General features: G+C 41.4%; 1 protein-coding gene across 7 annotated transcripts in view; it reads left to right on the top strand.

Moving 5' to 3' along the window:
- The window catches only part of IRAK2 (interleukin 1 receptor associated kinase 2), a 34,987-nt gene that overhangs the window by 14,116 nt on the left and 8,330 nt on the right, over positions 1–12,541 (top strand). For all 7 annotated transcript variants that reach the window (XM_080995713.1, XM_080995707.1, XM_080995708.1 and 4 more), the window contains 5 exons: positions 2,072–2,181; positions 2,731–2,925; positions 4,202–4,251; positions 5,678–5,792; positions 8,232–8,341. In XM_080995713.1, the coding sequence (XP_080851839.1) occupies positions 2,072–2,181; positions 2,731–2,925; positions 4,202–4,251; positions 5,678–5,792; positions 8,232–8,341 (580 nt within the window). The remainder of the gene's footprint in view (positions 1–2,071; positions 2,182–2,730; positions 2,926–4,201; positions 4,252–5,677; positions 5,793–8,231; positions 8,342–12,541) is intronic.

Genomic DNA, 12,541 nt, shown 5'->3' with positions numbered 1-12,541 from the left:
CTACAAGGAAGTGGTTCTCAACTGGTGTTAACCACATGCGTGCAATGACTTAATTCCCAAATGTGTCATGCCCTAAAGTTTCAAGAAAGTTCTGAGTATTCTCAGCAGCTGACTATTTACTTAACCTTTGATTCTGCTGGAAGAAGTGAGAAAGTTGTCTGTGCTGCAATAATTCTACAGATGCAATACTGAGCCTGGTCATTTAATAGTTGTGTAAAAGAGAATTTCAGCAGATGGTGCAGAGCTGAGAAAGGCTCAAAAGTTCTTTTTTCTATGTGACTGTTGAAGGTACAAGATCCCTAAATATAGTAGCACCTAACCTCTCCCTTCATCAAAGGAGGGTTATTGCATCTTACACATAGTACCTGAGTTCAAATGGCAAAATAATTGTGTTGTTGTTTAGTCGTTTAGTTGTGTCCGACTATTCGTGACCCCATGGACCAGAGCACGTCAGGCACTCCTGTCTTCCTCTGCCTCCCGCGTATGATTCATCAAATAAATGACACGTGCATATTTAAATTTCCTGAAATAAATATTTGGGTGCTCATTGGGAAAATAATAGGCCCTTACCTTTTCATGAGTTATGGAGAGACTTAGCCATTTAAACCAGCGGTGGGGAGCAGGTGGCCCTCCAGATGTTATTGCACTCCATCTCTCATCAGCAGCGTCAGTGGTTTGGGCTGACAGGACTTGTAGTCCAACAACACGTAGAGCATCACAGGTTTGCCCATCCCTGTGTTTAATTTACTTTTGACTAGACAATGCTCTAAACAGCTTTGTGCCATTCGTAATTGACTATATCTTTTTTGTAAACCGCTTAGTCAAGCCGTATATAAATTTTATAAAATAATAATAATAGTAATAATTTATTATTTATGCCCCGCCCATCTGGCCCAGTTTCTCTACCCACTCTGGGCGGCTTCCAACCGAATATTAAAAACACAATACAGCATTAAACATTAAAAACTTCCCTAAACAAGGCTGCCTTCAGATGTCTTTTAACAGTAAGTTGCTTATTTCCTTGACATCTGATGGGAGGGCGTTCCATAGGGCAGGCACCACTACTGAAAGGCCCTCTGCCTGGTTCCCTGTAACTTCCCCCATGCCTTACAAATGTCATACAATGGTGATCAGTGAGGGAACCTCCAGAAGGCCCTCGGCGCTGGACCTCAGTGTCCAGGCTGAATGATGGGGGTGGAGATGCTCCTTCAGGTAAACAAGACCGAGGCTGTTTAGGGCTTTAAAGGTCAGCACCAACACTTTGAATTGTGCTCAGAACTGTACTGGGAGCTAATGCACGTCTCTCAGGTCTGGTGTTATATGGTCTCGGCGGCCACTCCCAGTCACCAGTCAAGCTGCCGCATTCTGGATTAATTGCAGAAATAATAGTAATACAGTCGTACTTTGGAAGTCTAACAGCTTAGTTACCGAATGTTTGGACTCCCAAACGTTGCAAAGTGGCCGTTCCAGTTTGCGAACTATTTTTGGAAGCCAAATTTCCGATGGGGCTTCCGCAGCTTCCGATTGGCTGCAGGAGCTTCCTGCAGCCAATCAGAAGCTGCACTTTGGTTTTTGAACGTTTTGGAAGTCAAATGGTCTTCTGGAATGGATTTCTTTCGACTTCCAAGGTATGACTGTAGTGATCTTTCACTAATCTGAACACATTTTTTAAAAAAAAATAAAGTAAAAATAAACGCTACAGCTAAGCAGCCATGAAGTGGTCTGTAATACTGTATTTCAAATTAGTGCCTTAAGGTTTCCCCGCTAACCAATATGTCTGAAAGGCTACAAAATGGTCAGATGATATGTAACCACATTGATAGCAGAGAATGTTCCATTTCACTCTGTGGACATTACTTCCAAGCAAACATGTAGAGGATCAGAGTGGCAGAGAACATGATAACATGTTCTTTTGTTGGAACAACTGGTGTGAAATGCTGGAGGACTTCTAACCCTGTGATTTTTTTTCAGCGGACACAGATGTTCAGAACAAAACAAATCTATTTCTTGTGGGGCCCTCAAGGTTGCACAAATAGCCTGTTCTTAAAGTACCTATTTTTGTCACTTTCAGATCCTGCTCTAAAACCAGAGGCACATTTGTTTCCTCTATCCCCACCTCCAACTTCTATGGACCTTCCACATTCTTTACGTTCAAATCCACCAGTATTGCCGAGTGTCAAGGTAAACGTTAGATTCATAGATTTAGAAGGGAACCTTAACTACCATCCAGCTGACCCCGCTGAAAGTTCTGCTATCAAAACAGCTTGCACCCAAGTTCTTCCTAATTTTCAGTCAAAAATCCTTGTTCTTGTTTGAATTTGAACTTGTTGGTTTGGGTGCAGATTTATACATATAAATAAATTGTTTTTTTAAAAATTGTGTCCAATATTTTACATGTTTTTGTAACTTGTCAGGAATAAGCAAGGACCAAACTACATGTTATTATTATTCACTCCTTTTTAAAAGCATGACTAAACTAGCCACTGTTGCTTAAAAGAAAAGAAGCCACGGGTGCCTTGATTCAGTGTCCTCTTGAAGTGGATCAGAGCACAGCAGTGATTTCCCATTGAAATTCACCCTCCCTCCCCAGGTGCTATTTGCCCATAAAAATGCTGTTTCATATCCTTCAGGGTCAAGTAGCAATGGATCTGTTGTTTGACAGGTGTGACATCCCCTTGGTGGTGTTCAGTGGAGTAACCCTGCTATGTCTTCTCTCTCTGAAATCTCTAGCCTGGCAGTTCTCCTATCGCTCAACAGGAAGCTATTCCTAATCTCCTCACTGCAAGCCTTTTGTGGGCTCCAGAAGAAGTGGAAGCTGTCACCAGTGGCTTCAGTGAGGAAAACCGAATCAGTGAAGGCATGTTTGCCATTGCCTACAAAGGTTGCAGGGACAACAATTTATACGTGGTTAAAAGACTAAAAGAGGTAGGTGACTTTCTTCATTTAAGCCATAAATTAAACAAAAATTAGAAAAGCTGGTTAGAAATAGGTGTGCCACTGAACGCTTACAGTGGATTCTTGAAACTCCCCCTCTCAAGACCTCTGTTGATTTGGTGGAAGCCCCACAAGCACAGAATTGGAAAATCCTATGGAAAGAAAATAAGTACAGTGTAATTAAACCCAATGTTAACCATACAGAGAGGATGACTTAGTGTCCAGGCCCTAACCAGTCTGACAGGTTAGAAGTGCAAGCAAGTACCTGTGAGGCTAAGTACATGCTAAGGTGTCAATCCAGCAAGCAACATGCTCCCCTCCGCACACTTTCTTTTCGATACGTGGGGTGGGCACAGCTGTTAGCACAGCAAGCAGATGGAGTCCTGAGATATTTGGGGGGTGGGGACACACACCTGAGTGGCAGAAGGAGGTGGCAAAGGCTCAGCAGAAGGCAGTGAACTGAGTGTATCTGGAGGGATGGCATGCTCCTCTGCTAACTGCCTGATCCTTCCCTGGGGTCTTCCTCTCCATGCCCGAGGCCACTGGGTTCCCCCTCCCCCTGGATCAGACACCTATTGAGGTTTGGAAATAATAACCTGGAACACATTGGGACATTCCCTAAGACTATCCAGCACCAGCTCTTTGAGTTCCCCCACTCATCCTCCGGCTCTGATCACCCCCTCTATGACACCTCAACAGGGCTCATGGCACTTAGTTGGATATCCCCTGTATGGATTAAATGACATTTGTAAAGCGCTACAGGGAACCAGGCAGAGAGCCTTCTCGGTAGTGGCACCCGCACTGTGGAATGCCCTCCCATCAGATGTCAAGAAAATAAGCAACTATCTGACTTTTAGAAGACATCTGAAGGCCTGTTTAGGGAAGTTTATAATGTTTGATGTTTTATCACTTTTTAATTATTATTAATATTCTGTTGGGAGCCGCCCAGAGTGGCTGGGAAAACACAGCCAGATGGGTGGGGTATAAATAAATTATTATTATTATGCACAAAGGAGCAGATTTCTAAGGGGTTGGTATACTGATTAAATTAAAATATATCAAAGTTAAAATACCAACTGCATCACCTCCATTCTCAACGCAGCATTTTAATATTAGGCTCAGATTAGTGCTACTGAAGCTTAATTATCTGCTTAAGATAGCGGACAGTGGATATATGGTTTATTAGAATATATACATATATTCATCATTTAAACGGAGTTGACTATTGGGGCAAAAAATAAATGTATTCTCTTTTTATGCTTCACAGCAAAATCAGACACAAAAACTATTCCGTACAGAGGTACAGATCTGCTTCCGGTATGTAGCTACACAACACTTGATGGTGTCTGCTCAAATGGCTTCAGTTTACTTTGTTTTTGAATTATGCAAATGAGCGCTCTTCTTTTTTGGATTAGATCTTTTAGCCCCTGCAGGATATGTGTGTGTTTGTGTGTGGAAAATTTACCATTACATGACAGAGAATGGTAAATAAGTGGAGGCTGTTTTGGTGTTTCTCTCCTTTGTAACTCAAATGCACACATTCCAGGCTGTTACACAGTCTTTGAACATTTATTGCTGTGCCTTTGCTTGTTGTAAAATCTTTGAAAATAATTAACTGCGATTAAAAGCTACTTGTCTGTCAGAATCAAAGATTTTCCCCATTATGTCCACTGCACTCAAGCTCTGGGCACTTCCCCAGTCTGCTTGGAAGGGGAACAGATGTGCATTTTTTTAACAACCAATAGCTCAAGGAATCCCTGATGTAGCAAGATGCAGCTCGAAAGCATGAGAACCTTCCCTGACTCACCCAGATTGTTCCTGTAATTCAGGGTACACGAACTGATGCACACCCCTAACAAATACACTGAGATGCAACTGTTTATTTATTTATTTGATTCCATTTATGAATCACTTCCCATGAAATATCTCCAAGTGATCTCACAGTAAAAATGTTAACAATAAAGACAGTTTTTAAAATCCCATATCTATCTGCCTGTCTGCCTCCTTGTGCACACTTCATATGTAAAAATATTTTCAGATTCAATACAGATACCAGCTCTTAGTAACTATAAGAAATAATTTTGTGGTTCTTCTGTAGCATGCAGTAGAAAAGTGTCAAGTAGGTATGTGTGTTTGTATGCACAGTTTGATGGAGCTCCACTATGGTCTGTATGTAAAAATAAGTCCCTGTGCTGCCTAAAACACTTCAGTTCAGTTTTGACATAGCAGTGAAGTTGTAATGCAAATATAAGCATGTCAGAAGGGTTGTTGACATACACATATTTTTAGACTTTGAAAGTCATTTCAGTATTTGGAGCAGAAGTCCTTGACTGGTTAGTTTACTTCACGTGCAGGAAGCAGTAGTGATGAATTGAGGTGGAGGGTGTGTGCATAAGCCTGAGGCATATTTCCGTTCTAATCTCACATGGCAGCATGTAGAGCGAGGGAAACATCTGAAACATCCAAGACTTAGTACTCTCTACTGACTGAAAGGATTGCATACCGAACTGTGAAGATCAGGGCTGGCACAACCCATTTTGCCGCCTGAGGCAGAACAGGAAATCTACCCCCATCACTTGCCTCCACTGTTGCAATATGCCTCTGAATGACAGTTGCTGAGCATCGCAGCTTCAGAGAGTGCTGTTTTGCTCAGGTCCAACAGGGCTCTTCTTATGTTCTTCAGTAGGTATCTTAAATACTGGTACATCACGTTTTCTCACATATCTGTTCAAATACCCTTTAGGAGTTGCCATCCTAACATTCTGCGGTTGTTAGGCTTTACTGTAGAAAGTGGATTTCACTGCCTGATATACCCTTACATGCCTAATGGATCGTTGATGGACAGACTACAGTGTCAGGTAAGCAACCAGTTTGCATGCTGTGTCACAGTTCTACAAAGTTACTGTGTTAAAAGCTGACATACTCTAATGTACTATACCAGGAATAGCCAACATGGTGCCCGCCAGATGTTGCTGGACAACAACTCCCATGATCCCCGGCAGCTGGTCTTGCCGACTGGGGGTGATAGGAGTTGCGGTCTTCTGCAACTGGAGGGCACCATATGGCTATCCTTGTATGATGCTAATGTTGCCCTGGCTGCACAGATGAGAGGAAAGGCACTTTGGCCACAGTCACTGGCCAGTTATTCTGACTCTCACCATTTTACAAACAGCTGCTCAGGGAGCCTGCTTCCCTGTTCCTTTTAGAAAGAAATCAGCTGCAGGTGCCAGACAGTTGCCAATCACTGTAGCTGTAGAAATAAAGGCAAGAACAAGAACACCGTGGCCCCAGCTGCTAGCCAAAGGAGGTTGAACCTTCTCCTTTTCAGAAATAAAAAAATAAAATAAATAATAATAATAATTTATTATTTATACCCCGCCCATCTGGCTACGTTTTCCCAGCCAATCTAGGCAGCTCCCAACAGAATATTAAAAACACAATAAAACATCAAACACTAAAAACTTCCCTAAACAGGGCTGCCTTCAGATGTCTTCTAAAAGTCAGTTGTTTATTTCCTTGACATCTGATGGGAGGGCGTGCCACAGGGCGGGCACCACTACCGAGAAGGCCCTCCGCCTGGTTCCCTGTGACCTCACTTCTTGCAGTGAGGGAACCGCCAGAAGGCCCTCGGCGCTGGACCTCAGTGTCTGGGCTGAATGATGGGGGTGGAGATGCTTCTTCAGGTATACTGGGCCGAGGCCGTTCAGGGCTTTAAAGGTCAGCACCAACACTTTGAATTGTGCTCAGAAACGTACTGGGAGCCAATGTAGGTCTTTATTTTTAGGACTTTAAATTAAGTCTCCATTAAATGTAATTGTGTGTGTGTGTGTGTGTTTGTGTGTGTCCACACACACACACACACACACACACACACATATATATATATATATATATATATACACACACACATACACACACACACATACAGTGGTACCTCGGGTTACATATGCATCAGGTTACATACGCTTCAGGTTACAGACTCCGCTAACCCAGAAATAGTGCTTCAGGTTAAGAACTTTGCTTCAGGATGAGAACAGAAATCGTGCTCCGGCGGCGTGGCAGCAGCAGGAGGCCCCATTAGCTAAAGTGGTGCTTCAGGTTAAGAGCAGTTTCAGGTTAAGAACGGACCTCCGGAATGAATTAAGTACTTAACCCGAGGTTGCTCAGAACTTTTGAGATGGAGTGGGACTATTGAATCAATGAATGATATTAAACCAAGTAGACATGCTGACCCACATTCTTTTTGTAACACACAGTCTGCATACATACCATACATTTAAAGCACATTTTTCTCCCCCCCCCAAAGCATCCTGAGAACTGTAGTTTGTTAAGGGTTCCAGGAATTATAATTCGGTAAGGGGGTAAACTGCAGTTCCCAGGATTCCTTTGTGTGTGTAGCTGTGTGCTTTAAGTGTCTGGTTTGTACACAGCTCTGGCCATCTAGCTCAGTGTTGTCCACACGGACTGGCAGCAGCTGTCCAGGGTTTCAGGCAGGGGACATTCCCAGCCCTACCTAGAGATGTTGGGGATTGAACTTGGGACCTTCAGCGTGTAAAGCAGACGTTCTGCCGCTGGACTACAGGCCCTTTCCCAAAGGTCATTGAGTAATTGGTGGTGTAGGGGCAGAAACAAGTTCAAACATTTGCCTGCGTCAGGTATTGAAAAGGTTACACGTACTTTTATGTGGGGAAAATATTTACTGCCACAAAGTGAGTCAGGGCAGGATTTGTCTGTCAGCTTCTGCTTGTGGTTTAAGAAACTAAAGAAGTGTATGACTAGTTCTTTGGACTTGTGATTTGTGAAGAGTAGCAGCCCCCATCTTAGCCAACATTTTTTGAAAACTGGGGGTGGGTGAGGTTAAAAAAGCAGGAAGTAGCAGGGAATCTACTGATTAAAGGGGGGGGAAATACCATAAGGACTGGCCAATCCTAGGATGTGCTCAGCATAGTTCTCTTGATGCCCAGTTACGGAATCTGTGCAGTATTGGAGTTCAAAATCTGTTCTGCTCAGATAATCAGTTCGAAAGTAACAGTAGTGTAACGACTTTTATTAGGTATTGTACTGCTGTTACCTTTGGACTTATTCCCCTAATGAACCAACAACCAGACAATTCCATGTCTGTATTTTAAAAGGGAGAAACTATTCCCTCCAGTCCTGTGAATTGTTTGATTCCTGCGTTGAACCAGCATGAGATTTAATTGTCCACCTATCAGAAAATTTGGGCCAGCAGAGAGCTTGGTTACTCCTACAGAGAAAGGTACGTTGATGGTCACACAATCTCTTCCCTTCTGTTGCAGGGTGGTTCTGAACCACTAACATGGGAGAAACGCATCAAAATTTCTTTGGGACTTGTTCAAGCTGTTCGGCACTTGCATCACTTAGGAATTATTCATGGAAATGTGAAAAGGTGAGGAGCTGACTTTAAAACACCGTTCTCTTCTTTATGCTATCAAAATATATATTTTAATAAGCTGGTGAACATTTTCAATTGGTTAAATATTTTGTTGCAAGACAAGAATAGAAATTGGTTCCATTTCAGTTCATTATTGGTTTTTGGATAGATAAGCATATATAATTGCAGACTATTTGTGCAATGATGGACATGCCTACAGCGTCTCTTGCTTTGTACTACAGTTATAATTCAGTTGCATTGAAGAGCAATAAGCTTGAAATGTGTTTGTGATAGGATTAGATATCTTTGTGCACTAACAGGAACTTTCTGTTTTCTACTTCTTTGAAATACTTCTTTCTTTTGCTAGGACTGGAAAACAGAATTAGAACAGATTTATCATCAAGTAGTATACTTATTGTGCCTTTTGCAAGGCAGAATCAGCAGGCAGTGTGGAAGTGGGAGGAATCCTTTTCCACTGGCTGATTATCCCTTGCTGGTTTTAGCCCATTTCCATCCCAGTCAAAAGTAAGCCCTACTCAGGGGGCAATGACTATAGGTCACTTATACAGGGAAGAATTGGTGGATGCCAGAAGGGTAACATTCATTTCTTCTGCCCACCAATTATTGCTACAAATGTTCAACTAGATTCACATTTTCTTAGGATCCAGGTTTTGCAAAATCCACCGTTTGGGGTGATGTATTATTTGCCCTAGGGATGTGGGTGGCGCTGTGGTCTAAACCACTGAGCCTCTTCAGCTTGCCGATCAGAAGATCGGCGGTTTGAATCCCCACAATGGGGTGAGCTCCCGTTGCTCGGTCTCAGCTCCTGCCAACCTAGCAGTTCGAAAGCATACTAGTGCAAATAAATAAATAGGTACTGCTCCAGTGGGAAGGTAAACGGCGTTTTCATGCCCTGCTCTAGTTTCGGTGTTCCGTTGCACCAGAAGCGGCTTAGTCATGCTGGCCACATGACCCGGAAAAGCTGTCTGCGGACAAACACCAGCTCCCTCGGCCTATAGAGTGAGATGAGCGCCGCAACCCCCAAGTCGTCTGCGACTGGACTTAACTGTCAGGGGTCCTTTACCTTTACCTTTTTATTATTTGCCCTACAATTAATAGGAAAATAGGTGTAAATAAAATACTGCAGTTCAATAAGACTGATACAATTTCTGCCTTAGTATACCTTTGCAGTATTAGCACTTTGTCAGGACACTCTTATTAATTAAAAGGGTACTTAAATTAGTTTGCATTATCCCAGGCTACGCTATCACTTTCATTTTTTTTTTTAAAGCAATTTATTAGGTTTTACAATAAAAATAAACATAATAAGCAATATAACATTGATCTTAACATATTTTCACATTTTCTTTGGACTTCCTCACATCTCCCGCTCCCACTTTCATCGTTGTAACGTTTTGTCAGCAATTTATCATCTTATTTAAATTCTTATATCCCTTCTATATTTCATAATCTTATAATTCTCAGAAGGAGCTAAAATTCACAGTCTTACTTATTTTCTTAAAAACTTCTAAATTTAGTGGTGCTCAGTTATTTTGATCTAGCGTCTTATTTAGCATTCACTCAAATTACAATACTTTTGTAAATAGTTCTTAAATTTCTTCCAGTCCTCCTCAATCCTCTCTTCTCCCAGGTCACGGATTCTGCCAGTCATTTCAGCCAGTTCCATGTAGTCTATCAGTTGTATCTGCCATTCTTCCAGTGTGGGTAGATCTTGAGTTTTCCAATGTTTTGCGAGAAGTATCCTTGCTGCTGTTGTTGCATACATAAAAAATGTCTGGTCCTTCTTTGCCACCCCTTGGCCGACAATACCCAAAAGGAAAGCCTCTGGTTTCTTAGTGAAGGTATATTTAAATACCTTTTTCAGTTCATTATAAATCATTTCCCAGAACGCCTTCACTTTAGGGCAAGTCCACCAGAGGTGGAAGAACGTTCCCTCACACTCTTTGCATTTCCAGCACTTATTATCAGACAGGTGGTAAATTTTGGCAAGTTTGACTGGGGTCATATACCATCTATAAATCATTTTCATTACATTTTCTTTCAGGGCGTTACATGCAGTAAATTTCAATCCATTACTCCACAACCTCTCCCAGTCCTCAAACATGATATTATGCCCAATGTCCTGTGCCCACCTTATCATAGCCGATTTAACCGTTTCGTCTTGTGTATTCCATTTCAACAGCAAGTTATACATCCTTGAAAGTACCTTAATCTTTGGTTCTAACAATTCTGTTTCTAATTTCGATTTCTCCACCTGGAACCCTAGTTTCTTATCATTTTTAAAAACTTCTTTAATCTGAGCGTAATGTAACCAATCTCGCACTTTGTCTTTCATTTTCTCCAAACTCTGCAATTTCCAATTGTCTCCATCCTTTTCTAGTATTTCCCAATATTTTGGCCATTTAGCCTCCATATTGGGTCTTTTTCGGGCCTTGGCTTCCAAAGGTGAAAGCCACCTTGGTGTTTTATTTTCCAGCAAGTCTTTATATTTTGTCCAGACCTTAAACAATGATTTTCTGACAATATGGTTCTTAAAGGCCTTGTTTGCTTTAACCTTGTCATACCATAAATATGCATGCCATCCAAAGGTATTGTTAAACCCTTCCAAATCTAACACATCAGTGTCTTCAAGAAGTAGCCAGTCTTTTAGCCAGCAGAACGCTGCGGCTTCATAATACAACTTTAAGTCTGGCAGGGCAAAGCCCCCTCTTTGTTTTGCATCGGTTAATATCTTAAACTTAATTCTGGGCTTTTTGCCCTGCCAGACAAACTTAGAAATGTCTCTCTGCCACTTCTGAAAGCACTCCGTTTTGTCCAAAACCTGAAGTGTTTGAAATAAAAACAACATCCTTGGCAATACATTCATCTTGATAGCAGCAATTCGGCCTAACAAAGAAAGTTTCAATTTTGTCCAACTATCTAAGTCTCTCTTAATTTCTGTCCAACATTTTTCATAATTGTCCTTAAATAGACTTAGATTTTTTGCTGTTATATTTACCCCTAGATATTTTACTTTTTTAACCACATTAAGTTCCGTCTCATTCTGAAACCGTTCTGACTCTGTATCAGTCAAATTTTTCCCCAAAACCTTAGTTTTCTGTTTATTTAATTTAAATCCAGCCACCCGACCAAAGTCATTAATCAGTTGTAATACTCTTTTCGTACTGGGCTCTGGCTTCTGCAAGGTCAAAACCAGGTCATCTGCGAAAGCTTTTAATTTATATTGTTTCTGACCGACCTGAATTCCTTCCACCAACCGATCCCCTCTAATCATGTTCAATAGCACTTCCAGAACCGAAATAAATAACAAAGGGGAAATAGGGCAACCTTGTCGTGTCCCTTTTTCAATTTTAAACTCTTCTGTAACCACATTATTAACCATCAGTTTAGCTTTCTGTTCTGAATATATCGCCTCAATCCCATTCTCAAAACCCCGTCCCACTCCCATCTCTTTTAAATTTCCCATCATAAATTTCCAGGAGATATTGTCAAAGGCCTTCTCCGCATCTATAAAAATTAAAACTGCTTTTGTATTTATGTCTGTTTGCAAAAGTTCCAAAATGTCAATAATGTTCCTTGTATTAGCAAACAGATGTCTTCCTGGGAGAAAGCCGGCCTGGTCCTTATGAATTACTTCATTTAAAACTTTTTTAAATCTATTTGCCAAAATGTCTGCAAATATTTTGTAATCCACATTTAAAAGAGAGATGGGACGGTAGTTCTTAAGTTGTGTCTTTTCAGCTTCCGACTTTGGTATTAATGTGATAAACGCTTCCTTCCACGACTCCGGTGCCCTCCTCCCCTCCATAATTTCATTGCTGACCTCCATCAAAGGTTGTATCAAATAGTCTTTTAATGTCTTATAGTACTTGGAGGTCAGCCCATCTGGTCCTGGAGATTTGCCAAGTTGCATGTTCTGGATGGCTTGTTCGATCTCCTGTCGTGTTATTTTAGAATTCAGGATTGTCCTATTTTCTTGTGACAATTTAGGTAGTCCGTTTTTTGCCAAAAATTGTTTAATCTCAACATCATCTTGCGGCCCTTGGGTGTATAATTTTTTGAAGTATCTCTGGAAACACTTTCTAATGTCCACTGGATTCTGAATGTTTTTTCCATCAACCTCTAAGTTTGTAACAGTATTTAGTCTTTGTCTTCTCTTCAACTGCCAAGCTAGCAGTTTTCCACATTTATTCG

Source organism: Podarcis pityusensis (assembly GCF_964106645.2).
Source record: "Podarcis pityusensis genome assembly, chromosome: 2".
In the NCBI taxonomy this organism is placed as follows: domain Eukaryota; kingdom Metazoa; phylum Chordata; class Lepidosauria; order Squamata; family Lacertidae; genus Podarcis; species Podarcis pityusensis.
This window is presented reverse-complemented; position numbering and strand designations above follow the sequence as displayed.